Source organism: Daucus carota, chromosome 6, assembly GCF_001625215.2.
Source record: "Daucus carota subsp. sativus chromosome 6, DH1 v3.0, whole genome shotgun sequence".
NCBI classification, from domain to species: Eukaryota; Viridiplantae; Streptophyta; class Magnoliopsida; order Apiales; family Apiaceae; genus Daucus; species Daucus carota.
Window position 1 is genome coordinate 14,337,902 of NC_030386.2, and position 28,000 is coordinate 14,365,901.

General features: G+C 34.9%; 3 protein-coding genes and 1 long non-coding RNA gene across 6 annotated transcripts; 3 read left to right on the top strand and 1 right to left on the bottom strand.

The window, feature by feature from the left end:
- Positions 1-444: 444 nt before the first annotated feature.
- On the top strand, positions 445-7,521 carry LOC108227959 (26S proteasome regulatory subunit 7 homolog A). The gene is made up of 10 exons (XM_017403370.2): positions 445-626; positions 1,130-1,211; positions 1,507-1,598; positions 1,680-1,757; positions 2,922-2,983; positions 3,883-4,027; positions 4,144-4,362; positions 4,448-4,629; positions 5,688-5,863; positions 7,055-7,521. The coding sequence occupies exons 1-10, from the start codon at positions 540-542 to the stop codon at positions 7,210-7,212; spliced, it is 1,281 nt and encodes a 426-aa protein (XP_017258859.2). The 5' UTR covers positions 445-539; the 3' UTR covers positions 7,213-7,521.
- A 3,822-nt stretch (positions 7,522-11,343) lies between these two features.
- On the top strand, positions 11,344-13,696 carry LOC135147102 (uncharacterized). 2 transcript variants are annotated; one of them, XR_010284587.1, is made up of 2 exons: positions 11,344-12,318; positions 12,476-13,696. It is a non-coding gene; the product is annotated as an uncharacterized LOC135147102 (long non-coding RNA). The 2 variants fall into 2 exon arrangements; XR_010284588.1 differs by having other exon boundaries at positions 13,029-13,696.
- Positions 13,697-15,353: 1,657 nt separating this feature from the next.
- On the top strand, positions 15,354-15,824 carry LOC108226928 (small polypeptide DEVIL 22). Its single transcript, XM_017401921.2, has one exon. It carries the CDS (start codon positions 15,527-15,529, stop codon positions 15,683-15,685), a length of 159 nt encoding a protein of 52 aa, XP_017257410.1. The 5' UTR covers positions 15,354-15,526; the 3' UTR covers positions 15,686-15,824.
- Positions 15,825-17,774: 1,950 nt separating this feature from the next.
- On the bottom strand, positions 17,775-26,647 carry LOC108227676 (vacuolar cation/proton exchanger 3). 2 transcript variants are annotated; one of them, XM_017402954.2, is made up of 13 exons: positions 26,362-26,647; positions 24,427-24,490; positions 24,025-24,291; positions 23,839-23,906; positions 23,692-23,720; positions 22,637-22,833; positions 22,283-22,495; positions 21,989-22,123; positions 20,767-20,883; positions 20,634-20,687; positions 20,307-20,423; positions 19,689-19,782; positions 17,775-18,047 (listed from the first exon to the last, which is right to left on the bottom strand). In XM_017402954.2, exons 3-13 carry the CDS (start codon positions 24,289-24,291, stop codon positions 18,037-18,039), a joined length of 1,302 nt encoding a protein of 433 aa, XP_017258443.1. In that variant the 5' UTR covers positions 24,427-24,490; positions 26,362-26,647; the 3' UTR covers positions 17,775-18,036. The 2 variants fall into 2 exon arrangements, with proteins under 2 accessions (XP_017258443.1, XP_063936666.1); XM_064080596.1 differs by lacking the exon at positions 26,362-26,647 and adding an exon at positions 26,029-26,053.
- Between the last annotated feature and the right edge of the window lie 1,353 nt (positions 26,648-28,000).

A 28,000-nucleotide genomic window follows, 5' to 3' on the forward strand; every position in this document is an offset into this window, starting at 1 on the left:
TATTGAGTTTCGCACATTTTTTATGAATGATATTACATCCAAATGAAAGATTCCGAAGTCTACTATTTTCGCTAATATGTTTAGATTTTTAAAAATTTATCTCATATTTATTTTTATTTAAATCAAATAAAACAATCAAAAAATTAAAAATAAATAGTTGATAAATTTTTAAAAATCTAAAAATATTATCGAAAATAGTAGAACTCGAAATCTTTCGTTTGGATGTAATAACATTCATAAAAAAATGTGCGAAACTCAATATATAATACTTTATAATACTTTCAATTTTTCGACTAATGATAGAGTGATAGTTTTGATACAAATTTTTCTAATGAGTGTCTCATTTGAGTTAATTTGGAAATCAGTGACTCAATTGATACATTTGGACGAAACGAGTGACATAATTGATATTTATCCCTTAGCATTATATAGGCAGGAGGCGAGTGCCGGTATTTTGTTGCGCAAGACAAGATTTAGCAGACCTTTTATTCAAGCAGAGAGAGAGAGAGAGAGAGAGAGAGAGAGAGAGAGAGAGAGAGATGGGAGGAAGCATCGAAGACGAGATTAAGGACGAGAAGAACCCTAAGCCTCTCGATGAGGACGATATCGCTCTGCTCAAGACTTATGTATATTATTCCTAACTCTATTCCCTTCAATTTCTCAACACACACACTATTGTGATAATTGTGAGCTCTGAGTGTCTGTGTATCAAGATCTGTTATGCTGTAAATCCTAATTTGCTCCTTTCATCTTCAATTTAGCTTTGCTATCTGCTAGCTTTTAAGTCAAAACTAACAGAAATGTGTTCTTTGAACTGTTTAGGTCGGTAAACTAAAATTCATCTTCAATTTAGCTTTGCTATCTGCTAGCTTTTAAGTCAAAACTAACAGAAATGTGTTCTTTGAACTGTTTAGGTCGGTAAACTAAAATCAATATGCTGATTAAATGTTTCTATTCTATTATATTTCAATGCAGCACTAGGTTCATATGATTATCAATGTAATTAGGAGGTCATCGACATTTCACTGCTTGTGGATAAGAAAATGATCGATATATCATTTAATTTGGGTGCTTTTAAACTTGTCGATTATCCATCTTTAATTACATGAAATTATATCTATCTCTGCAGGGATTGGGGCCTTATTCCAACACTATAAAGAATGCGGAAAAAGAGATCAAAGAAATGGCTAAGAAAATTAATGATCTGTGTGGTATGCTTCTATTCTTACATGTTTTTAGTTGTGATAAATAAAAGTGTGGCAATTTTGTTCAATGCTTTTGCCACACAAGATCTATGAGATGCTTACAAGCCTAACCTTATTATTTATAATATTTATTTGCTTTGTAGTTTTGCATCTCATATCTATTAGTGTGTCTTTATCAGAACTGTTTGATACAAATTTCAAATCTGCTAAACTGTTTTATTCCTCAATGTCAGCTTGGCTTTCTCTTTATATTTCTCGAGTAATATGTAGTTCTCGTGGTTAATTTATAATGCCATGTCAGGTATTAAGGAGTCTGATACTGGGTTGGCTGCACCGAGCCAGTGGGATCTTGTTTCCGATAAGCAAATGATGCAGGAAGAGCAACCACTTCAGGTATGAGTTTCTTCCTATCTGCTTTTATGATTCAAACAAAGATATTCTGTTATTATAGCAGTGTTCATTTTTTGCATGCAGGTGGCGAGATGCACAAAGATAATCAACCCAAACACTGAAGATGCAAAATATGTCATAAACGTTAAGCAAATTGCAAAGGTAAGTATGCATATCTGTCAATATTTTTCTTTCCTTTTTTTAGTTGCACACGATGTATATATAAGCTAGGCATGCATCATCTACGATGCAAGTTTTTTTCCGGCCAAATGTTCCTTCCCATTATCGGTTCACCACTTGGATAGCTAATGGTATGTGGGAGGTGGAAAGCTACATCTCTTCTAGATCGGAGATTTATCATTTGAAGAATATACATCTTGAGAATTGAGAATGTTCGTTCTTTTTGAGTCTGATTACAAATGGAAGAGGCACATATAAATGGGGATGGTGAAAATTATAATCTGCTTGCATTAAGATTTTCTTTTTAAACACTTCTACCAATCAAGACCCCTGCTTCTTTTATTTCTGTTTTGTATTTGGGAATCAAGTGTCTCATAGAATGGGTTATAGGTGGGATTTATTTTTATTTTTTTTTGTGGCAAGTTATTCAGCTTAAGTGTGATTAATGAAAATATTGTTAATCCTTAAAAGACATACTCAGCCTAGAAAAAGCCATTTCCGACTTGTCCATTGCTTTGATGTATTTCATCAGGAAGTGGTTTTGTAAGGACATAACTATAGGGATGATGTCATTTGTGTGCTAATAAAAATTTAAACCTACTTGTCGAATAAGAAGTATTTTTATAGAAACATAAAATTTTCCCTCTATCAAAATTAATAAGTTTTATTCGGACCTGGAAGGGACAATATCAAGCATGACCTGAATCCTGATCCGATGTAAAGCACGGTTTACAGCGGTTTACAGCTTATATCCTATGCTATGTAAAGCTAGTATCTACTGTCATGAGCATATTACTGAGTGTAGGTTAGTAACTATAATTACTAATTAGCATTTTTTTTCCCTGCGAGTCTTTTCTTCTTCTTCTTCTTCCTTTTTTTTTTTGTTGTGAATTATGGTCATTGAGCTCACAATTCATGCAGTTTTCTTAGAGATTTCCATGCTGTATGATTCCCTTTTACTTAATCTTTTCAAACTCGGTTATCTGTTTGAAATTTTATATTCCTAAGGTCATGGATATGTTTCATCCAGTATATACAACATTTCTAGTCCTTGCTCTCTGAATCTGTGTATAAAGAATATCATCAATTTCAACTTTATTTTTTAGGCCATTAGCACTTTATCTTTTGACCTTCATTTGATTGCAGTTTGTTGTCGGATTGGGAGATAAAGTTTCACCAACTGATATCGAAGAGGGCATGCGTGTTGGGTACTTCCCTACTCTATTTCATATGGATTTCTTCTTTTATTTAGATATTGCATGAGGGAATTTTATGTTATGCTCTACTGCATAGTGCGTCTGCGTATTTATTGGACGGGGATAATGGTATGACAAAGCCAAGTAAAATAATGATGATAATATGCTGAGCTGAGAGCAACTAAAACTTTACTGAGACTAACATATTGCTAGTACTGATTTGCACACTCCTTTCTAAGCAGGTTACATATTGAAATCTAAAAGTATTCACATTTACCTCATCACCCAGCATGTCTTAAACTACCTAAACAGCTTATTAATTATCTCTCTCCCCCTCTGTGTGTGCGTGTGTGCGTGTATGTCTTATTAGAGGGGGGGGGGGGTGATTTTGTATTAAACAAGATACCTTCGTTTTTCATTTGGCAATGATATTTCAAACGAGAGCCTATTAACATGTATTCTAATTATCTTCTGTATTTGCTTTCATAAAATCAGTCAAGACGCGCAATAACATACTCTATGATCATCTACAAATTTTGTAGTTGATTTGTGTATCATACGTTTTGAGAAGTAGATTACATTTACAATTGATCTTTGTATTATCTATTGATGGTTTTGTTATTGTTTTGGTATTATATCCAAAGTTGATCTGATCAATTATGGCTTTGGAAATTCAGTTTGATGTTTATTAAATTCAAACTGATTTTATATGTTCGCATCATTAATTATGCAATAGCATTTTATTGATTCACTGTAATACAAAAAAGAACTTTATACATATACACACTACTGTAAAGTCAAATGCAGATACTTTTACAGGTTAAATTGGATTTCAGAATGGGCATGTATTTGCACCAGAGTTCTAACCTTGTGTTGTAGTTTTAGTAACTCAATGTATATTACTTTGTCAGCGTCGATCGCAATAAATATCAAATTCAGATCCCCTTGCCTCCAAAAATTGATCCAAGTGTCACTATGATGACTGTTGAGGAGAAGCCTGATGTTACATACAATGACGTAGGTGGATGCAAGGAACAGATTGAGAAAATGCGAGAGGTGTGTAATACTATCTTATCTTATGTCGAAATTAATATCAATTACATATTACAATATAAATTTTAGTTACCTACATTTGTTTTTACCTATTTTTGTCTCTGCTTGTTCGATTGAAGGTTGTTGAGTTACCTATGCTTCACCCTGAGAAGTTTGTTAAGCTTGGAATTGACCCTCCAAAGGGAGTTCTCTGTTATGGTCCTCCTGGAACGGGTAAAACTCTTTTAGCTAGAGCTGTGGCCAACAGAACTGATGCATGCTTTATTCGCGTAATTGGAAGTGAGCTTGTTCAGAAGTATGTCGGTGAGGGTGCTCGCATGGTTCGCGAACTGTTTCAGGTTAGTAGCTGTTTATTGTTTATGATCATTCGTACTTATTGTCGACTTGACGTTTAGAATCTTACCAATGTCTTTTTTGTGGCAGATGGCACGTTCAAAGAAGGCTTGCATAGTTTTTTTTGACGAGATAGATGCAATTGGAGGTGCACGATTTGACGATGGTGTGGGTGGAGATAATGAGGTTCAGCGCACAATGCTTGAGATTGTAAATCAGCTTGATGGATTTGATGCTCGAGGAAATATTAAAGTTCTAATGGCAACAAACAGGTTAAGATCACAGCTTTTTATATAGCCGATAAATAGTGCTCACATCTATATTGCTCATAATACAGGTGTGGGCCTTGGAATTGTCTTTCATCGGGGGCGAGACTTTAGTTCAAATTAAAGAAATAAAAATGGCACCAAAAATAGAAGAGACCGGATCTAACACGTAGTTTATTGGAATGATACTAGATATTAAGTAGAATAAAAATTAAAGCTGTGATTCACGGACACTGGAAAACCCAGCCGCACCCGTATCCACAGGACACAACACTGACAAGGACACTGGGATCCAGATCAGAACGCCATTTAGATATCGGACTCTTCATCTCAGACAACCTATCTTTGATTTCAATGACCCATCGTTAATTCGGTAACCTATCTCTAAGATAAAGAGAAGAATAAGAAGATATATGAAGAAACAGAGGTGAGATTGATGTAAAAGGAGAAAAGAAGCAACTCTTGCCTTGATTTGTGCAATTGTTTGTTATGCAGTATAATAATATAATAATTGCGGTGTCCAAAGCCAAGTGTCAGATCCTTATATAACGCTTCCCCTGTCTTTGATTTTGTAGTTCGAAATATATTACATTGATTTGTGTCTGTGTCGGATCCTTTTAGAAGAGTCTGAGCATCATAGATTTAAAGTAGAATAGAATAAGAAAATGGTACAGGACAAAATATAATTAAGAATATAAGTGGATACAAGGTGCAAGAGACTACTGTATACATCTATATTAATTGGTTTTTTGGACTTCTCCATCTTCTTATTAATTTTAGTATCTTTCTTAAAGCAATTAGCTTGAGGCCAAAATATTATTTGTAAAATCTTCCATGTAAAAAATGTTCTTTTAAATCTTACTGAAGGCCCCAGTCGTCCTTCCAAATCTCATATTACCTTTTCTTTGTTGCATCAATCAGTACCATCAATCTATATGGAATGGATTAATGGAAGATGTATGCACAGTTTTTCTCGGCATTGTGGTTTTATTTTTTTGGCTATCTGGACTTTGCAAATGGCATGTTTTTTAACTTGCTAACATCTAATAATTTGTTTGTTTCAGGCCTGACACACTTGATCCAGCATTGCTTCGTCCTGGGAGGTTAGATCGTAAAGTTGAGTTTGGCCTGCCTGATCTAGAAAGCAGGACGCAGATTTTTAAGATCCATACCCGCACTATGAACTGTGAAAGGGATATTCGATTTGAACTCCTAGCTCGTCTCTGTCCGAATTCGACAGGTATGGATATGCAAATGTGCCTTTTCTTACCATGTTATACTTTCTACTTACATATGAAGATTGCAAATGGTGCTGTGTGTAAATTCCACAAAAGGTAGTGGGTTTGTAGTATAGGCTGTTCAGGAATCAGATCCATCTAAAATTATAAGATGCAGTACAGTAGTACAGAGTATTAGGTGGCTTTTTTCTGGAAAGAGTTCTAATTTATAGACATCAGTCGGAGTTCCCTGTATATCAAATGTATAAATGCCAGCATGACTCTGTGTAGGTGATTCGGGTTGCCCAAGCAAATTAATTAATGAGACCCCTGATATAATTAGAAATTGGAAGCACAAAAAATTTCCAATGAGATGTAGGATGGTTGGTGTACAAAAAACAGCGAAAGCCCTTTTCAGCCGAAGAGGGAGAAAAAAAATACAAATAGAAAACTGAACTATTAAACATATATAGCATTTTTGGAATTGGGGGCCCTAGGCATGGTTTTGATCTGCTTATGCCTTGACACGGCCCTGAATTGCAGGTTGTAGTTTACCACATTGTTGAGATGCAACATCAAAGTCATTGGCCTAGACCAAGTTCTTATATAGTTATATAACAGGATAAAAATCAACAAATATTGGACCCATTACAAGATAGATATGGCCTTGGATGGCAGCTCATTATGTTCCATTGCTAAGATGAAACAAAGTTATTGTCCATGAACCGGTTTCTACATGTATAACAAAAAAAAAAAAATGGAGGTTTTTTACGATGTATCTGAATTCTACCCAAAGATAAAACCAATCATTGGAACATTAGCTTAAAAGGGTTGGCTTGCATAGTATGTTTTGAAAGATTATTTCAATAAAAGATTAAAAGCTGCTTGCAGGAGCAAGGAATATCTATTTTTCGACCTCCCTTGACCATCATTGATTTATTGTTGAGATGTTCGACATCAGTGATCAGACTAACTTTTAACTTTTTAGTGACTGGGGAATTGGTCAGCTTAACTTTCACGATTTGCCATTAGATGTGTATGCATGATGGTACTGTTATCTAATCTAGGAAGACTTGTGTAGTGTTGTTATGTGCTGCCCAGGTCATATCGAAGTTTTCAAAAAAAAAAAAAAACTCTTGAGACTTGAGAGGTAGCTGGTTCGGTCTCTTTGCATATATGTATTCCCCCACTGAATTTTACACCTTTTTGTTTAGGAGCGGATATAAGAAGTGTCTGCACAGAGGCTGGTATGTATGCCATTCGAGCAAGAAGGAAAACTGTAACAGAGAAGGATTTCCTTGATGCTGTGAACAAAGTCATTAAAGGGTATCAAAAGTTTAGTGCCACCCCCAAGTATATGGTGTACAATTGAGGGAGAACTTTGTCAGAGGTGCTTACTTCTTGTGTGGCATAAGCTTGGAAGATCGTTATTCTCTCTTCAGCCTCTCGAACATTTGCACCAGATTTGTTTTTTTCATTTGCCAATGTAGCCCTTTGGGATATTTTGTCCTTGCAAAATATTCACAGTGATCATGTAGTGTGCTATGAGCATCAGCTGGAGTAATTGGGATGCAAGTTTAAACTTAATCTACTGACTGCAGCTGTAATTTTCATATTGGATACTTCTACGAATCGGGTCAATATTCTCCCTATAACTCTTTGTGCAATGTACTAGTTTAATGATGGCGTTGCAAAACAAAAATACTTGCTTGATTACATAATGAACGACCTGATGTTGCAATGGAGTGAGATACTGTGAATAGGATTATAGTTATAATATTCCCTCCATCTCAAATTAGATGACCTAGTTGACTTTGAGTTTGGGCACACAATTTAAGATTCATTAACCAACCGCATAGCTACATGACTTATTTTTAAAATTTTATTTTTGCAAATAAAAATTAAAATATGAAATTTTTATTTATAAAAGAAAAAATAAAAAAATAAATTTCGGAAGTAGACGGTCAATGCACTTAAAGTTACGTGCTCAAAGTCAACTAACTCATCTAATTTGAGATTATGATTTGAGATGGAGGTAGTAACTCATAAGAAGTTGAACAAAATAAAAAATAATAATGTCTCGAGTAAAATAATGAAGGATAGTAGCAGGTTTTCGAAAGTCGGCGACTTTTCTTTAGTATCCAACTGTAGCCAACTGCCAAGTAAGTTGATCCTTTAATTTGGATTTATTATTGGAGTCGGTCACAGCCAAGGTCGATTAAGTCCCAGATATATCGACTGACTTGCATACCAGAAAATGAAAGAAAATTCTGAGCAGAACGGCAGCTGTCCAGAGTATTATCGCTTGCTTCTTAATCGATTTGAAGCAAATCTGGAACTTAGTTAATGTTATCCAATGAATCCGAGACGAATACAGTGCATGAGGAAGCGTAATTCAGGCAACGAAAGGAATGTTCGTAGCAACTAGCAAGCCTCTTCTTCGTACACACGACTAGTACAGTGGTACGTGTTGCTTCTTCTTGGTGGCATTCAATGGCTTTGTGTATATTCTATGTCACATCATTCAGTGTTCCTACGCCTCGGGATCTCTAATTGCTTCAACTTCACTGTTGGCAAGAATACGATGATAATAATTACTCCCTCCGTCCCATTTTATTTTGGGACGTCCCAAAAGAATGAACCTACAATACTTACTATTTTTGAACACTATTTTTCACTATTACACCCACTACTTTCTACCACTATCTCTTTTCTATAATAATATAAACACTATTACAGCCACTATCCTCCTCCACTATCTCAAATCTATTATTAAATATTGGTAGGTCCCACCACTTTACCCACTTTTCAACTAAACTTACTACATTTTTCTTAATCTCCGTGAAAGTCAAACCAGCTCACTCTTTTTGGGACGGAGGGAGTATAAATTAAGCTACATATCGTGCAAACCGCGCCACCCCGCACTCACAGTGAGAGCAGATCGAGTAAGAGACATGAGAGACACGTGCCCCTCCTAAACAAAAAATTTGACGTTTTTTCATCATTCTAAATTTTATAAGATTATATAAGCGTCCTCCTGAAAATCTGAAAATTTACAGATATTTTTGGAAAATTTGCTTGGTGTCCCATAAGAAACTATTGCTAAATCCCCCCGCACACAGCACACACATATAATTAATTGAATATTTAGCACGGTGTTCCACATTCACCACTTTGCCCGTGATTCCTCTTTTGTTATTCTAATTTCTATCAGTGCTCTGCTTTCATGGAAGTTTCAGCTTTGCAATGCGTGTTTTAGGCACACATGCACCCCTTTGGTTAAGATAACTCCCTGTTTGTCTGTGCAGTTAATTTATATTAATATAATCCCACAACAAGGGCCAGTGCCAAACAATCTTGCATTCTACCTGTCAGGGACGAAGCCAGCAAACATCTTTAAGGGGGGCCAAAAAAAATTTCTTCGTAAAATTTTTCATCAGCACTGTAAAATATTCATTATAAAATAAATACAAAAATACTAGTAAAAAAATTATAGTAGAGCTTTGCGTTCTTTTAAATCAGGAAATCAAATTTATAATTGTGTCAACAAAAATATTTAGCTATTTCTCTTTAAATATATTTAAGTATAAAATGGTCAGGAAACTCATCATAATAACTCTAAGTTATACAGTAATCTTTAATTAGCAAGTAACACACATTAAACGAAATTGTATTTTGACAATATCTCAAAAACTAAATATTATGTTTATTATACTTACTCCTTTTCAAAAAAAATTGTTTATTATACTTACAAAAAAAAATATTATGCTTATTTAGAAGATGACAAGTTATAATTTAAATAAGTAAAAATATTACCTGGATGATGAAATTTAAATTGAAGATGAGTAGATCAATATTAATATTAAATAATAAATTGATAATGCACGACGACTAACTATTCTATGAAAATGAAGAAGTGAAGTGAGGTATAAGTTTCTTGGATAAGACCTCCACCAAAGATTTTTATTTTTAAAGAAGAACCATATTGACATTTATATTTATCACATATCATATTTTACGATCTTTTTTTTTAAAATAGTATAACAGTATATATATCTATATTTTTGTTTATTTTTATTTTTAAATTTGGTCTAATACAATAAATTAGAAAAATCTAAGAATTAAAACTTTATTTTACAATGTTAAATATTTCTTAGAAGCAAACAAATATTTTTTGAGGGGGGCCAAATTTTTATATTTATATAAATATATAGATAAAATATAATTTTTTTCAAAATTATATAATAAAAACTACAATACTATGGAAACCCTAGGGGGGGCCATGTCCCCTTCTGGCCCCTATGTAGCTTCGTCCCTGCTACCTGTATCATTAATCTAGTTCACTTGGATCCAATTTTCTCTGTTTTCGGCAACTACTATTTTCATGTTTCTGTTTTTTTTTTCTGGAAACTATATTTATATCTTTAAAATCAGAAACAGTTTTATTTCTCTTAGAAAAAATCAGAATTCTTTTTTGAGTTGTGAAGTCAGATCATAGCCACTTTTCTTCTTTGAGATGCCAGTTTTTTGTAGACGAGGAAGTATATTATGTAGAAGTAAATTTTGTAAACTAACCAGGGTCGTGTCCCGACAATCTATGTTAGGGATCTTTGAACTATTTCTGAAATATCTAACAGTCGGGATTATAACAAAAATTTAATGCATTTAGTAAATTTTAAGCACTGTACAGGCTCATCCACTGGTTAAAAGGACTTGACGTAAAAAAAAAAAAAATGTTATAATTCTTGTCGTCGGATATTAATACAACGGTCACAAAATAATACGCGGATTAAAAGGTCCCGACAGTATGCTAGGAGTACCCAACTAATTATGCATCATCAAACGACCTATATCAGTGCAAATGTTACGTTCAGTTTGTTATTTTTTAGTGGATGGCAGCTTAAGATGAAGGAACCCAATCAAATAAATATACGGAACTTTGCGTATTCTCCTGAATTCTTATGTCCGAGGAGGTTAAGATGAACGTAAATCTTATCTAAGATAAAAAAATTTGTTGAAATTCTTGATTTGAATAAAATAGAACAAATATAAGAAATTAGAATCAAGATTGATGCGAGAAGAGTAAGATAAACGTAGATTTTACTTCTAGTTTACATAAAACATTTTTTTTTTTCAAATAGAAAACTTGAAGTTCAAAATTAATGCAAGGAAATATAGATTGATGCGAGAAGAGTAAGATAAACGTAGATTTTACGTTTAGTTTACATACACACATTTTGTGTTTCAAATAGAAAAATTGGAGTTCAAAATTGATTCGAGGAAATATTCACACATGGGATGCTTGAGAGGGATCGGAGCTGATAACAAATCAAATATAACCCATATGGTAATATTCCTAACTACTCCTAATTTTCGACATCCGGAAAGAGTAAGAGTAAGATGCACGCAGATCTTACATCTACGAAAACACATTTTGCACATGAACCCTTGACTTGAATAAAATAGAATTAAGAAAACTGGAGTTGAAAATGGATGCAAGAAATATTAGTCTTGCTTAATCTTGGCTATTAAGATATTTATCTAAGAAGCTCTAACCGATAATGATTTGTCCTGTACCAGCTGTAACACTTATCTTTTTCTTCCGTCCAAAGATTCACTCTAGGATGGCAGAGAGAGATAGACAGAGAGACGGAAGCAATGAATCTACGACGATTGTGTTTGTCTAACGACTGATGCTTCTGGAGAGACAAGACACCAGCTACGTGAAGCCGACTGGTTACAAAAAAAGAAAAAGATCGAAACAGGATGATGCCGTATCTGCTTATTCACATGCAACTCCTAACTGTTGGTTGACAAATCCCATCTATTCACTTCCAGGCTCATGAGATCCTCGGAATGCAGATTCATCGCCTTAACTAAACCTTTGCTAACAGAAACGAGGCGAGGAATACTGCATTATCGATGTTTGTTTAATCAGCTCAAGCAGTGGCGGAGTTAGCACGGGACGAGGGTGGTCTATAGCCCCCCCTGGATTCTGAAAAAAAATTATTATTTTTTTTTTTTTGGTGTACAAGATTAAAAAAAAAAAATTAGACCCCTCTAAATATTTTAGTACATACTAATTTATTTTTAAAAAATGAAAATTATTTTCAAAAAGTCAAATGAATACATAAAAAATATTTTTATCAAACTTTTTTAATAACATTTTAGTTTTATATTTTATTTTATACTTTAATATTACATTTGTAATAGACTAATAGTTAAATTAATAGTTAGACACAATACGTATACATTACAGTTTACACACAACCTAAGAACTAGTCAACTAGAAAGAAAAAAAAGCATAGGAAAGGAAAAAAGCATATATAGTCTCTGTTCTCTCACATTCGCATAGTCTCTGTTCTCTGATTCTCTCGCATAGTCTCTGGTCTCTGCTTGCTCTCTGCCTCTCTCACTTGCTTTCTGCGGCTCTGCCTCTCTGCCTCTCTCAGCTTTAATATCACCTTGAGTCCTTGAGGTTTGATTTTAAATCTTTTTCTTGTGTATTGAATCTATTATTTCACTTAATTGATTCATAAATTGTAATTTTTTTTGTAGACTTGTAGTTTGTTATTGTGTATTTTGTTGAATTGGTTTGCCATTTTACCCTAATATATAATAATCTAATATTTCAGAATTAAAATGGAGAAATTTTTCCAGAGGGTTAAAACTAAACCTAGAACTGAGGATGTGGGCTCAAGTTTTAATCCTAATATTTCTGCCCCTAGTGTTACTAATAATGGGCCTAATTTGGAAGAATTTCCTGCTGATCCCGGATTGAGAAGAGCTATTTATGAGTATGATGTTAATATAAGGGAGAAAGTTAGACGAACTTATCTTCAAAGAGGGCCTTTTCAACCTAAAAATCATGATTTTCCTTGGTCTCAACTTGGAGTTCAGAAACGTAGATTTATTTCAACGTGGTTTAATGATTATAAACCTTGGCTTGAGTATAGTATTGCAAAAGATGCTGCATTTTGCTTGCCTTGTTATCTTTTCAAATCTGTTCACGGTAGACAAGGAGGTGCTGATGTTTTTAGTGGGGAGGGGTTTAGAAACTGGAAAAAAAAAGATAAATTTACCATACATGTTGGTGAACATGATAGTAATCATAATAAGTGTATGCGTGCTTGTGAGGATTTGATGTATCATCGTCAACTAATATGGATGACTTCTATATGATTCAAGGCAGATCAAGGAGAAATATTGAAAAGGCAACTAATTTCCACTTTTATCATGTTGAAGTGTTTTGCGAGGTGATAGATATGCAACTTCAAGAGTTGAATAATCGCTTCAATGAGGTAAATACTGAATTGTTGTTATGCATGTCATGCCTTGATCCAAGTAATTCATTCTCATCATTCAACAAGGGAAGCTTGATTCGATTTGCTGAGTTTTATCCAAATGACTTTTCTATGTATGATTTGATGGATTTGGCACCTCAACTTGATTGTTATATCATGGATATGAGTACAAATGATCAATTTCAAAATCTTCACGGTCTTGTTGAGTTATCAAAAAAGTTAGTTCAAGTAAAGAAGCACAAGGTCTATCCATTGATTTATTTGCTTGTGAAATTAGCTTTGATTTTACCCGTAGCAACTGCAACTGTGGAAAGGGTATTTTCTGCGATGAAACATGTTAAAACAGAATTGCGGAACAGGATTGGTGATGAGTTGATGAATGACTGCTTGGTGGCGTATATTGAAAAGGATGTAATGAATTCAATTGATGTTGAAGACATTATAGTGAGGTTTCAAAATATGGCACCTAGGAGAGTGTTATTGTGAATTTGTAAGTTGTAACAATAATATGTCAAATTTAATTATATATTATGTACCCAAAAAATTTTTTCCCGGTGGGACTAAAATCCAGCCCCCTCTGGACTTAAATCCTGCATACGCCACTGAGCTCAAGCATCTTATCGTATTTCAGATTCTGTCAAATTTCAAGAGATGATTGCATATTACTCATAAGTCAAAAAATAGTGCGCGGATATCACAGATCCTCAGTTCCAACTCATTTTCCACCAGATTACATGGCCTTGGACCTTCGTTTACCGCCATTTTTTAGACGATACAATTACGTGACCAGTGCAAAGTCGCGGAACAGATGGTTAGGATCTTTTGGTACTAGTCAACATGTTATGCATTATCTAATTTTTGTAATGTGTTTGATAGAAGGGTCGTGGTCCTGGCAGTCGCTTTCCAGGCCGCCTTATATAATCTTGATTTTTGACGAATATTCGGCGGCTAGGATTATAAAAAAATATTCAATATGTCGAATATTTTTTAGCCGTTGGACAGGAAAAATGACCCCGTCCAACGATTAAAAAACGCTGGACGAGTCTCGTCCGACGCTTTTTAAGCACTGTACATATTGAAAAGAATGTTGTAATCTGGCTACAGAATATTCATCCAACAGTCAGAAATCGATAATCTTGGGCAGCACCTACTTTGAGATGAATACCGGTTTAGTATAATGTGCGTGAATATTTGCAGAACTTAGAGCGTCCATAGGATGCGATTAAAGAAGGAATTGTGAGAGGTTGAGATGAGCGCTTTGCCGACATGGTGTTCCCATATCCCACTCCCTTTGCCTTGTCCCGCTTCAGCATTTCTCCTCTTTTCATTCCATCTTTCTCTACTTCCGCGTATTTCTCAGCTATATATCTATTTTATATCATCTCTCCGATCAACGTACTAAAAGAAAACTGAGGTGATTCAAAGTTCGTGTGTTCTGTTTTATAATAATTTATGACTGTATAATAGCCTAAAGGATACTCCTCATCTGGTAACAAAAGGCTGAAAATTTGATCGCTGATGGAAAAATTGCCAAAAACCCACCCTCTAGCAATTAAAAAGATAAATAAAGGAGATTTACGGATATGAAATATGAACATTAATCACCAGTATAGTATAATAACCTAACCGATCCCCCTTTCTTGGTAACAAGAGGCCGAAAATTTGATAGTGATTGAAAAACTGCATAAAAGCCACTCTTGAGTGAGACTAGGCAATTGATTCTACAACAGTCGAATGTTAGTAGCATATATCCAGTTTAAAAAGCACCAAAGAGAGAAGCTCCACTTGCATACGCATCAAAAACTTGGGTTTAAGTCATTCGACGGAAAAAACCTGCTGATAATTTGCCTTGACATTCGTATGTCAGGGACCGATCCCCAAAGATAAATACCATCAGATTTTCGTATTTGAGCATTCTGTCACCTGTTACTACAACTTAAACTAAAATCAGGAAATAAGTATAGTAAATTTAAAGGATCTTATGCAATTCGATGCCACGTTCATCCCCTCGAGGAAAAGCCAAGAACAGAGATCCTAGAAAGCCACATATCTTTCCACGCAAAATCCCTCGGTATCTCATTTACCAAGGCTGACCATGTTCACTTCATTAAACTACACAACTAGTCAACTCTAGTTCAGAACGTACCAACCCCTCCATCTTGATCTTTCGTTGAGTAAACTAGCTATAAGTTGTCTATAAATACCATCACATCTCTTCCCTTGTTCCTCAGGGTCCAGCTCCACTCAGGTGAGGCTTTTTTTCCCATTTCTTTACCCCTCTCTCTCTCTCAATCTATCTACAGACATTCACTTTTTCCGCGACTGGTTGATCATTCTCCAATCCTGGTATATCACTACGACACTTACATACCAGCTTTCACAATGGCTGAAATTATGATGAAGCGACAACTTAACAAGAAAAAGGGTCACGGGTTCTCCAGAAAGTGTGCTTCGCTTGTTAAACAGCAGCGTGCTCGGATTTACATTCTTCGTCGCTGTGCTACCATGCTTGTGTGCTGGTACTTCCAAGGAGATGATTAAGTACTTGAAAACCATAATCAATGACAAATACATATATTACTAGGTCTCTTTTCTCTCGGCATTAGTCTTTCTTCACCAGTCTCTCATCAGCTCCTTCTCTCTTCCCTCTCCGGATTTGAACTTCACTTAACGACGACGATGCTTGCCTCTTCTGATGATCATCTACTTATCATATACGTGCCCGTTTGTCATATTCCTTTTTTTATCTAGCTGATTGGTGAGAATCAATCACTAGGTTTTTTGGGCACATATATTACTGAGCAGAGATTAGCCTTAGAGTGTAGTACCAAGTGCATTTTCGCCTACTCTTTTTCAAAATATCCCGGAACATATATGTCTGTCTCTTCAACTATCACATATATGCTATAGCAACATCAACTGATCGCGATTCTGATCTACTTCAACTTCACTTGTTTCCAAATATACCTAAGGCGCGCCTCCTGTATAGGTCTAGCCTGATCAAGAAGTCCTCTGTCTCGATGCAACGCCCTTATTTACATATATAAGATGCTCATATCTATAGAACCACTGTACCCGTCCTGCTAAACTACGTACTTTATGAGTTTATGTAATGCTACTAAATAAGTTCCTTGTAGTGAGCCAGATAAATTGGTTACGAACAAGAACATGTATTATACAGCACATCAGATTATCAAATAAATGTTACTTCTGGTTTAATTGTTGTATATTCGCGTCATTTATGTTCTTTGAACCGTTTAGTACTTGATTTGTTATGAGAAGGGTTCGAGGATAGCTAGTTTTGATGTGCTAGGCATCTAGTTCATAACGCATGTGCATTCGACATAATTTAAAGTGATAAGTAACAGGAATGGCTGTACAAAATGGCGAAACAGCTGTAAGTGTAAGTAAAGACACTCATGATCTTCCATCTGTAAAAAATGTAATGCAGAGGAGAGACATGGAATATCTAGTTTAGATATGGGGCAATTACAGTTATAACTCGCAAGGTAACTAGATTCTCTGTCGACACTTAAGAATACATGTCTTGTAGTGAACCAATAATTCTATCGTTAGTATATGAAAATTGAACTGCAGATTTGCAATGCTAATGCAAGTAGCCTGGAGCAAAGCTCCGCGAATCGGATGGGCGGTCTTAGCCACCACCCATAGAAGCAGGACCATGTGCACCAGGACGAGAAAGATCATGCAAACAGCTGATTTGCATCTGGGAAAATAAAATTTCCAGATCAGCTGTTTGCGTTTAGACAAACAAGGGGGACAGATTTTAACTTAAAAAGGAACCTTCTATACTCTAATTAAGGTAATTGAACAAACAAAACTCGAGGTTTCATTTTAAGAACATCTAAGAATTAACCAGGGACCAGAAGGTCTTTGTACTTTCCTTCCTAGATTTGTTTAAGAAGAGAGTGTTTTGGAGACTTGAAAAGAAATTATTCGATTTTTCAAAGGTTCTAGATTATTTTGAATCGAGAAACTCTAGGACGAATTCCTGTGATCTACGAATTTTTTTTACTATGTGAAATCTCGTTACTCTCTAGTTTAAGAAGTGTGTTTCCAGGACGTGAAAAGAAATTGATAAACTTGTACTCTGAAATATTTTAGGGAATTGATTATTATCATTGTCTTCTATGTGAAGGATTAGACTGGTAAAAGATCACAAAGAGCAGGATGGATTAAATAAAATGAAGAAACAGCAGTTTGTAAATACACTCACGATTTTCCTAAAGGAATGTAATGCAGAAGGGAGACACAGAATCTCTACTTCTAGATATGGCAATCACAATTACAGGGGAAGAGAAACAGTTTATTCATATCTTTTGCGTAAAAAACTTGTGAGTCAGAATATGAATTTAAAAGCTTAATTTGTTTAGTGACTTGATAACTTATATATTTGATATTTTGCAACTGCAAGAAAAAGAATAGAAAGCTATTCTGTAATCTACCGAGCACACATCTGACGAGTTCACTAATAGGACTTGATATTTGTTGGTTCACGAAACTTGTAAACTGTGATAATGGACAAAAGATATGATGATGTGGTGATCCAATCTATTTTCTACACTGGGAGACTAGAGATTCAGAGTCTGACATATATGAACACCGCGAGTCTGGTAAAAGAGCAGTATTGCCTGTATAAATAACATCGTATGTGTGAGTTGTATACAAGATGATGATCCGTGACAAATGAATACACACTTCGCATTTCTTCTCTGACACAATGAAAACCATTCTTCAGTTGACCAAAGAATAAAATTATCCAGTCTTACTGTGACCGCGGAAGAAGCAGTGGCTGAACTTTTGAACAACATCATATTTTGCTGACTTGTGCTTTCCAATTAGTAGTGGAACATCACACCCTTCTCTAAGTATTAGTCATCTTCTGCACAAAAGCACAAGCATACACAATTTTTTCTAAGATGGCTAAAAGATAATAGAACGAGCCGTGTAAGAGGGATAATTTATTACGACGAAGAAAATTAATGGAGAGCTGTAACGGAAGCATGTAGATAATATTGTTGCGAATCTAACACACATGCCAGCTTCACAGCCCACTCACATGGTGCTTTCATATATAACATGTTAAGTGTGTTATGACCTATAACCATTCCCATTGTCCTGTTGAAAGTATGTTAGACAGGCATCATGTAAATCCCCAGTCCCACATCGTAGAGTGGGATTGTTTTTTAAATTTTAAGTTTATAAGCACCAGTAGTATTACCAAGTGCCCCAACGAAAAATGATCTTTGGGGGCATGTGGTGGGCTTCTGTGTTATTCAGATTGTTGCATTTGGACAGTTTACTTCCGCTATTTCAAATTTAAAAACGGGATTTGACTAGATTTCCAAGTCTTATTTCAAATTTAAAAAGGGATGACACAGATTTCAAAGTCTCAGGATGACACAAATTGTCACATATGATAACAGAGACAAGTAATTTGACTAAATTTCCAAGTCTCGGGATGACACAGATTGTCACATATGATAACAGAGAAAAGTAGTTCACGGCTTATTTCAGATGGAAACAGGAATGGTTTACACTAAAATGGGGAGTTTGTAACACCCCAGACTCAATGCACCATGCCTGTGATGGGTTTGTGAATTACCCATGTTGCATTTGGACAGTTGACTTCGGCTTTATTCGGAATTCGAAACAGGACGAATCGATTTTTGGATAAGTATCGGGATTTGGCCCAGGTTTCACACACCATCTGTTTTATCTTAGTAACAAACCACCACCCACCCACCGAACCCCCCCCCCCCCCCCCCCCCCCAAAACCAAAAAAATAAATAAAAAAAACAACTATATTCCATTTTGCAGCGTGTTGGGTCCATAACATACAAGACTTAGATTTCCAAGTCTCGGGATGACACAGATTGTCACGTATGATAACAGAGACAAGTAGTTTTGACTAGATTTTCAAGTTTCTGGATGACAGATTGTCATATGCTATGTTACCCGGACTCGGTTGAAAGTGTCCAACTGGATATGTGTCCGAGTGTCGGACTCGGCAATATTTTGAAAATTTTACATGTTTTTGGCCTAAAATAAGTGTCGGAGTGTCCATACCCATGACCGAGTGTCGAGTGTCCGGCACGGGTACTCGAGGCAAAATGAAGAGTCGGGGTAACGTAGGTCATATGATAACAGAGACAAGTAGTTCATGGCTTATTTCAGATTTGGAAACAGGGATGGTTTACATTTAAGTGGGGGAGTTTGTAATACCCAGACTCAATGCACCATGCCTGTGATGGGTTTGTGAATTACCCATGTTGCATTTGGACCGTTGACTTCGGCTTTCCAATCCAAAACAGGACGAATCGATATTTGGATAAGCATCGGGATTTGGCCAAGGTTTTCACACACTGTTTGTTTTATCTTAACCACCACCCACCCAGCGCGCACCCCCCCCCCCCCCCCCCCCCAAATTAAAAAAAAACTATATTCCATTCGTACTGTCCATAACATACAAGACTTTTCAATTGATGTTAAATGATTGAAAAACAGGTTTACCAGGACTCACCGTTTATCTTGTCAACATGCACAAAGAAACTTGCTGCGACAATTAGATAGCTCAGAATAAGCATCAAACCTTTAAAATAGTTCGACGTCCCATCCTGCATTAACAAATGAACAATCATCAAGTTGTCTATATTTTATGCACAGTAGTATATACAGACCAAGCGCACATCTATGCATCACAAATGGCAATGAACCTATATCGTGCAAATAGCCAATGAGGGTAAAGAAATACTAAGATGTCATTTGCCACATCCTCAGGTACATACAATCAAATGAATAATCTAGTGCAAGTATAGCAGTACATATGTTAAATACTGTATTTCGACAGCTTGGAGACTGGCTACAAACAAAACTTGAGAATTTTTTATGTTTAAGCCTTTTCGAATCCCCTAAGCATTGGAAACCAATTGAGAATTGGAGTGGATAAAGAGATAACATAGAAAATAATTATGTCACAACTAGCAGAGGAATACTCTAATTTCGTCTACTGGCTACAACGAAACTTAAGAATTTACTATGTTTAAGCCTTTTGAATCCAATAATCGTTGGAAACCAATCAAGAATTGGGATGAAAAAAGTTATATGTGTGTGTGTGTGCAGAGAGAGAGAGAGAGAGAACCTGAAGCATAAATGCCACAACTAGCACCGTGATGAAGAGTGTAGCAGTCTCAAAAAGTTGAAAATTCAAGTCCATGGGCTGTCCCATAAACCAACCAATAACCACACAAAATGGAATCTGCATCCGTCAACAGAACAATATTTAATATAACTACTCTGGCAACAAAAATATTATTTTTTATCACTAAATTAATTGCTAATATAAATCACAAGAGAAAAAGTTTAAAGCCTCTTGCATTTAAAATATAGGTATAGCCGTATAGGAATTGGTAGTGACCTTAATATGTCGAAATTGATATCAATATCAAGTATAAGGTACAGCTCTTACCACAAACATTGAAATCTGAGTAGATGACCCGATTGCAACTCCAAGTGTTATGTCCTAAAAGAGGTTAATAGGTAAATATACAACATTATCCATTAAACAGATAAGACATCTTTCACAATTGTTAGACACTCACAAGTTTGTCCTTCATAGCAAACATGATTGCACTTGCGTGTTCTGCAGCATTTCCCACAATAGGAAGCAGGATGACACTAATAAAAGATACAGGCATATTCCATGAGTCAGATGCTCCCTGAAGAGACAAAGAACGCATCAGACTATCGAGTTATTACAAAGTTAAGCCATCATGAACTATTCTCAACCAATCAAATATGACTTGCTTAAGAATTATGTCACTAAAGGTTTACATGAACTTTTCAGCTGCATTAGTCCAATTAACAATTACTCGATAAAAACAAGCATTAAGCACTCAAAGCCAAAACATAAAGAACAAAGCCAAGATTTAGCTTTGAAGTATTAAAGGATAATTTTATCCAGAAATTTAGCGAACCCGGACCCAGTTAATTTAGGATGAGATATAAGTTCATTCTCCTAATTAGTAGAAACTCTGCATGTCTTATAAATCTTTCAGCTAAAAGAAATGGCTATTAATTGAGACAGCTCCCAGTCAATAAGTAAATTAAAAAATCAATCATTATGATAGCGTATCCTTTATAAATTTCTATATAGGAAGAAAAGAGAAATTTAGAAAACAATGAAAAATTTGTGATGCGGCTGTAGTTTATGTGGCAAGTATTCTATGTCGTGGCTGTGGAGACCTAGGCTTGAATCCCAGCAGCCACACATTCATCTTTATATTGTCAAGAAAGAGTCATTCATGTTAAGCTTATGGACCCCCATACCTATCCTGGCTTTTAATTCTGAAAGTCCGACGAGGGTAGAGGGACATGTAGCAAGAGAACACAAGACAATCTTTGTATTTAAGTTTTTTTTGGAAATCCAGGAGTCTATGAAGACGATCAGAAAGCATTGTGCTCCATTAAGTTACTACTTTGGATTTTCCACCAGCCAACTAAATGCAAGCTTGTGAGAAAATGGTAGCACCCCAGGCACAGAAACCGGCTATATACAGTGGTTAACGCATTCGAATCAAAGTTGATAATATTAAGCATCGAGTCATGTGTTATAATTCTGTTTCAGCTTCCACTAATCTCTTAATATCGATCCATTCACTCATATTTCTCAATACATTCCCTTCCAAAAGAAATGAAGATATATACTAAACCAACTCGTTCCTAAAATAAGTAATCCATCTATCAAACTTGAATCAAGATAGATAACCAGCATGATTATCTTTTCACAATGCCTTGTCAACATAGTAGTAATATAGAAGTTACCTGTATGGTATCAACAAGATACCCAGACAATAAGGACACCCATAAAGTCAAAATAAAAAGCCACCCAATCGCCTCCCACATAGTAATCTCAGGGGCTTCTTCATCCTCGGAATCTTCGACAACACACTCTCTGTCCTGCAGAAAATTTAAAGTCCATTTAATTCAAACAACAATAAGAACCTTTGTTACAATGGTAATATAATGACATTTACTGTATGTTGTTTTCCCTGCACATTTCTGTAGTTACCATATATCTCTATTAAGATAATTTTAACCAAGAAGAAAATAACTCACATCATCGATCGCATTATAGAGATTTGGTTGACTCTTTAGCTGAAAGAAGAGATAGCTTGCATATGCTACTAACATTATACAACTGCTAAATCTTGACAGGGCTAGCTCTGACTTCCCAAAATGCACCTCTGTACCTGTGAAGTGAAGCACGGCGGGGAAGAGTAAACCCATGACAGCCATCAACAACAAACCTGAGTTCACCAAGGCAGCTGCCTGAAACATTAGACAAAGATCAGTCATCGATCCATGCAAAACAAAACGGGGGGGTTAAAAGCTTAATTAGAGGGCTATACAATATTATAATGATGATTAGATTTCAAAAAGAGGGTATGCCGTAAGGGAGTGGGTACCTACTTTATTAAAATATTGAACTTTTTTGTAATGAATGATCCCTCCGGTGAAGAAGGCACACCCAAGCACTAAGAGCATATTCGATAAGATGGACCCCAATAATGATTGTTGAACAACTCTAATCATCCCATGCTTCAGTGCATATATTGAAATTATCATTTCAGTTGCGTTACCAAATGTAGCATTAAGAAGGCCTCCAACTGCAGGTCCAACAAAAAACTGCTCCCATGATACAGAATAATCAGGCTTATAAATTATAATAGAAGTCCAGAATATAATTTGGAGTGCTTCATTTTTTTTCATTACCCGTGTACTACAGGCGCATATATTAACATACATTGATTTCAGTAAAGGTCTAAAGAAATCAAACATGTCCTCCAAGATTCCTAAAACTGTTTGCATGTGTGCACCAAAGAGAAGCATTAAACTCACAATACAGAAGTTTGTAGGGTAACTATTGTTTGTTTTTTGTCTGGACCATTTTTATACATGACCAAACGTTATTGGTTTAGTTTTTTTCTTTCTAAAACCCATACAGACTATACAACAAACTGAAAACACTCAATCTTAATCTGTTCGAAAACACAGAGTTAAAGACCCACCAAACAGCAACTACTATTTGTACAAAATTCGGACCTAGCATAATATGGTACATCTGAATTTTTCTTATATTTCTCACCTACAAGGGTACATATTGTATTCAATCACATCACATTTTGTGGAGACATAATCTAGAAGCTGAGAGCTAGATAGGGCCTGCTTGACCAACTGAACGCACCCGAAGATAAATGAAATGAATATTTTACAGAGTTAATAGATGGTTATGATTGTAAAACTTTTCAGTTGAATATTAAAATAAAATTTCTTGACTATTTTCAGTAAACTTTTTTTTTTTAAACTATGTTGTGACATCTGGAACTTGTGGTGGAGCAAGATGATCAGGTTACTTCCTGAGATTTGGATGGAGCCTTGATACAGACTAGATTTGGACTAGGATTGTTATACTCAACAATACATATAGTTTTGACTTAGTTGTGACAGCATAACAATATATGTACCTGTCGGTCCTGTAAAAAAGGCTAGTTGCCTGCACCAAAGTAGCAAGAAAAACAAGCATTAATATAATATTATAGGGAGGAAATTGGGTGGTGAAATGGAAATCACAGTGGAATATTGCTTCCATACATGAATAGACAAAAACTTACTCTGTTGCATAACCCAGACGCTCAGCTAAAGGTGTAATACCCAGTAAAGTGAAAAAGAAGACCCATCCCTGGCATAAAAAGGTTAGCATTAATAAGATGGTTGTGGTAAAAAATGCTTGATCTCTTCTCAACATACATCTTCACTAATAACAATAAATGTTTTATCATAAGAACTGTATATCTTACATGCTTTCCGGTAAGGTAGTGCAGCAGTATAGCTAGTGGGCCAAAAGGTAGCAAGACATTGATTTTAGCTTTAATTAAGACAATATAAATACTCCGAATGAGGCTGTTTCCCAAATTATTTGAGGCCCATGAACTGGATATATTTGGTTCTAATATACTGCGAGGTGTTTCAAAATGAAAATTTTGCAATTTATCGGTCGCTTGAGAAGAGCTGAATGGAATTTCCTCATCAGATTCGAGGTCAATATTCTCTTCTATAGATCCCATCTGCACAGGCAAGAAAAGCCCACCAATGAACCCAAGAGTAATTTAATTCAGATTGCATGAGTCACCCTTCTATAATTCAAGAACAAGGTAGAAAACACACTAAGTTTTAATCAACTGAAAAGAAAACTGACTCACCTCTGGTGATGGAGTCGCATTAATTTCAAATCAAAGATGGTTGAGCATCTACAAGATAGAACCACTGCAACGAAACAATGATAACTTGGCATTTAAAATTTTGACAAATTAGGCAATGAACCTTAAGTCACAGTCATAGATCTATCCGAAAGCTTCATGCTAATAATGAAATTGAAGAAAGTTTTACAAAACAAATCATAAGACAAAAATGATTAATAAAACCAGCAGTAGGAAATTATCATTATTTTTAGCTTTCAGTAAGAAGTTATCCCTACATAGCAGATAAAGAAAGCAATTTGGCAGTCCAATCCTAGAAAGGCATAGAAAACTGTCAGAATCACGTAAGTGGCTAATTAAATTCTGTATCATGGATGGAAAGACAAGCGATTCTTGACTAGCTGTTTAATGGTAATGATGCTGCAATGAATTAGTGAGCAAGTAAAATTAATGAATTACTGCAACAAAAGTTACCTTCTCTAATCTCTCATTATAATTTCTTCAAGTAAATATCTAAGTGTTCTTACTGTTACTTTTCACAAACATTATAGACTATGACTGAAAAAAATACATTAAGTCGAATCATGTTTAAATAATCCTGCAAGTATTTGCTTATACATTAGGTTGATGACAGAAATCATGCCAAAAATACATGAATAGATAAGTGTAGAAAGCATTTCCTACCAGAAAACAATTATTGCTGATCTTGTAGGTCCTACATTTTATGAAACATGAATATGCATATATAATGTGGCTAGTTTAAGCCATTATTTATACTTAATAGTACTACTTAAAAAATCCATTCTATCATCAGAAGGATTTGTATTGCATCGAATTTCTCACTATAAGCAGGCCAAAGACCAATATATTGGCGGATTATATTGTTCAGAATAAAGATAGTAAATACAAGTTATTTTATTTTTTAATGAATCTGTATCCTATTTCATGACTCATAATTTATATATCAATATGATTCAAGTTATAATTTTTGTTACAAGGAAATAATACTAGTGGTGACATAGTTATATTTAAACAATTAAAAGCATTGCTAGTAATGGGAAAATATAAATAAGACAAAGTTTTTTCTAGAAATAACTAATATTTTTTATTTAAATCCCAGAATATTGTAAACCAAATTGTGAAGGAACAAAAAACATGGTAAAGGAATCAAATGCCAGCCACCCTAATTTTGATTGTTAATAATATGTACCACCTTGCTAACAAAAAACACCGCCTTTATACACTGTATGCAGAGTTTAAAAGGGAAGGAATGATATAGTTGTCCTCACAGGATTAATCCTTAAATATTTGCGGCAAATCAAACCTTTTGGATTATTGATAGGATAATAACTCAGGATTATAGTAATGACTACAGATTAGTTGTTATCCGACTGCAAGCGAGTTAGGATTCCTGTCATGCACCATGTCAGTACAGACATTCACATCTACACTAATTTGATCTCTCGATGTCTCGGACTCCAGCTAGGCGGCTTATCAAGTACATAAAAACCGAATGCTCCAGATATATGTTGTCAGATTCGAATACATGACCGCAAGATAGTTGAAGCTAATCATTAAAATTCTTCAAAAAAAAAAAAAAAAAACCTGAACTCCTTCCAATCTTACTCCATTCTCACTCCGATTCGATATCGAAAAACCTGCTCGTATTAACTCATCTCAGAACTCCTTCAAATCATATTCCATTCTCACTACAATCCAAAATCGAAAAACCTGCTTGTATTAAATTTATCTCAGAACTCCTCCAAATCTTATTCCATTCACACTACGATTCGATATCGAAAAACCTGCTCTCTAATTAGCATAACTACTTGACATCTCTACCAAACAATAACTCAAATAAAAGCAAGCAAGCAAGCAAATTAACAAACGGATTAGTAAAAGCTACGGATCTGTACATAATAAGCATAAATTAATTACCTGTAGAAGCTGAAACAATGAAGTTAGTTGAAACAGTTAACAAATATACATACAATCGTGTGTAAGTATATGTGTAGTAGTTTGAATGGAAAGACTGTTACAAAGAAATACTGTTGTGGAGATTTGTAATGGACTTCAAGAGGAAGCTTCCGAGAAGCTCGCTTAGCGTCTTGCTTAGTGCTTAATTATGATTGTAATAATTAAGTAATTAATGACCGGTACTGCAGACCATTTCCTATTACTACTGCATAATTAATGCCCAACACTAAAGTTTATTCTCCTCAGATCTGATTTCACGAAATTATGAGTGTTTTGTATTAATTATTTATTTTTTCGAGATTTTCCTAAGCTTGGTTGTATTGTAAGCCATTTGGTTAAGACTGGTAGCGCAGGTTTTACTAGTGGATTAGTGAGTAAGGTCATTGCCAATAATATATGTCCACACAAACAAATATCTGGATTTATCTCTGTCTCTTTTGGAATCTGGAATTAGGTTTCAAAACAAAGGACTTTTGACTTGGCCTTTTCATGCAAAGCTGTCGAGAAGAGGTTGGAATTTCCAAATTTACTACTTAATGACAGTTAGTGTTAAGAAAATGTTACGATTCTCATATTGACCGAAGGGGTCTTAAAAATATGTTTTATTTTGAGAAATAATGTTTTATAAAAACATCCGCCGATTTCGAGATTAATTGTGAGTTAAATTGTTACTTGTTGTGTCGCTCATCCTTTTACAATATTCACGTTTGGTTTCAGAACAAGTTGATGTGCATCGGAGTTGAGGATATTAAATTTGGAGAAGTTTGACACGTGGACTATAGATTGCTGCTGGGTCTTTTGAAATGGATATCATTGTAACATATTTTTAGATTAATAAATTATATTTTGAATTTAGTATTATTCGAAAAGTCGGGATGTTATTGAAAAAAGTGACTTCTTGCTTAAAGTAAAGAAGTGGATTAGAAGTCAGAACTAAATAAGTTAATAAAGTGTTTGGAAAAGAAGTAGAAACTCTGAGAAAAAAGTTAGCATTCTCATCTTCTTAAAAGTGTTTTTAGTTATTTACAAAAACAAGTAAAGAAAAGCAGAACTCAGAACTCAGAAGCAGCTTTTACTTCTAGTAAATAAACAGGCGCAAAGTATCTAAAACCAGACACACATAACACATATATCATGTTACTCGTAGAGTGAAATGTAAAATGTGAATCTCAAGTTTCACCGAAATGCAAATTACGTATCTGTAGTTTGAAAAATGCAACTTGTGTGTCTTAACTTTTAAATTAATTTTATTTAAATAAGAATAAATAACTATAAAATTTAAAACAAATAATAAATATTTTTAAAAATATCTAGATATATTATCTAAGATACCAGAATTCACCATTTTTTATTTGATTATAGCAGCGTTGAAGAAAAATGTGTAGAAATTAATGAAAAAAAATATTTACTTTCAAGACGTATTTTTTGAGGTATCTATTTGATATTTTCTACGACTTTAATGATCAAAATGATACCTCTAAAAGATCAATGAAAGAAGTGATACATGGTCTTCAATTCAGTGACCAACTTGATACTTAACCCGAAGTGGATATGAAGTCAGAAGTAATAAGTTAATAAAATGTTTGGAAAAGAAGTAGAA

Coding starts and splice junctions, on each gene's coding strand:
- LOC108227959 (XM_017403370.2), top strand. CDS start 540: ATGGGAGGAAGCATCGAAGACGAGATTAAGGACGAGAAGAACCCTAAG. Junction 1,212..1,506: donor GAAAATTAATGATCTGTGTG/GTATGCTTCTAT, acceptor ATGCCATGTCAG/GTATTAAGGAGTCTGATACT. Junction 4,363..4,447: donor TGGTTCGCGAACTGTTTCAG/GTTAGTAGCTGT, acceptor TTTTTGTGGCAG/ATGGCACGTTCAAAGAAGGC.
- LOC108226928 (XM_017401921.2), top strand. CDS start 15,527: ATGGCTGAAATTATGATGAAGCGACAACTTAACAAGAAAAAGGGTCAC.
- LOC108227676 (XM_017402954.2), bottom strand. CDS start 24,291: ATGGGATCTATAGAAGAGAATATTGACCTCGAATCTGATGAGGAAATT. Junction 23,907..24,024: donor ACTACCTTACCGGAAAGCAT/GTAAGATATACA, acceptor TTTTTATGCCAG/GGATGGGTCTTCTTTTTCAC. Junction 19,783..20,306: donor TTGTGGCATTTATGCTTCAG/GTTCTCTCTCTC, acceptor TTGTTAATGCAG/GATGGGACGTCGAACTATTT.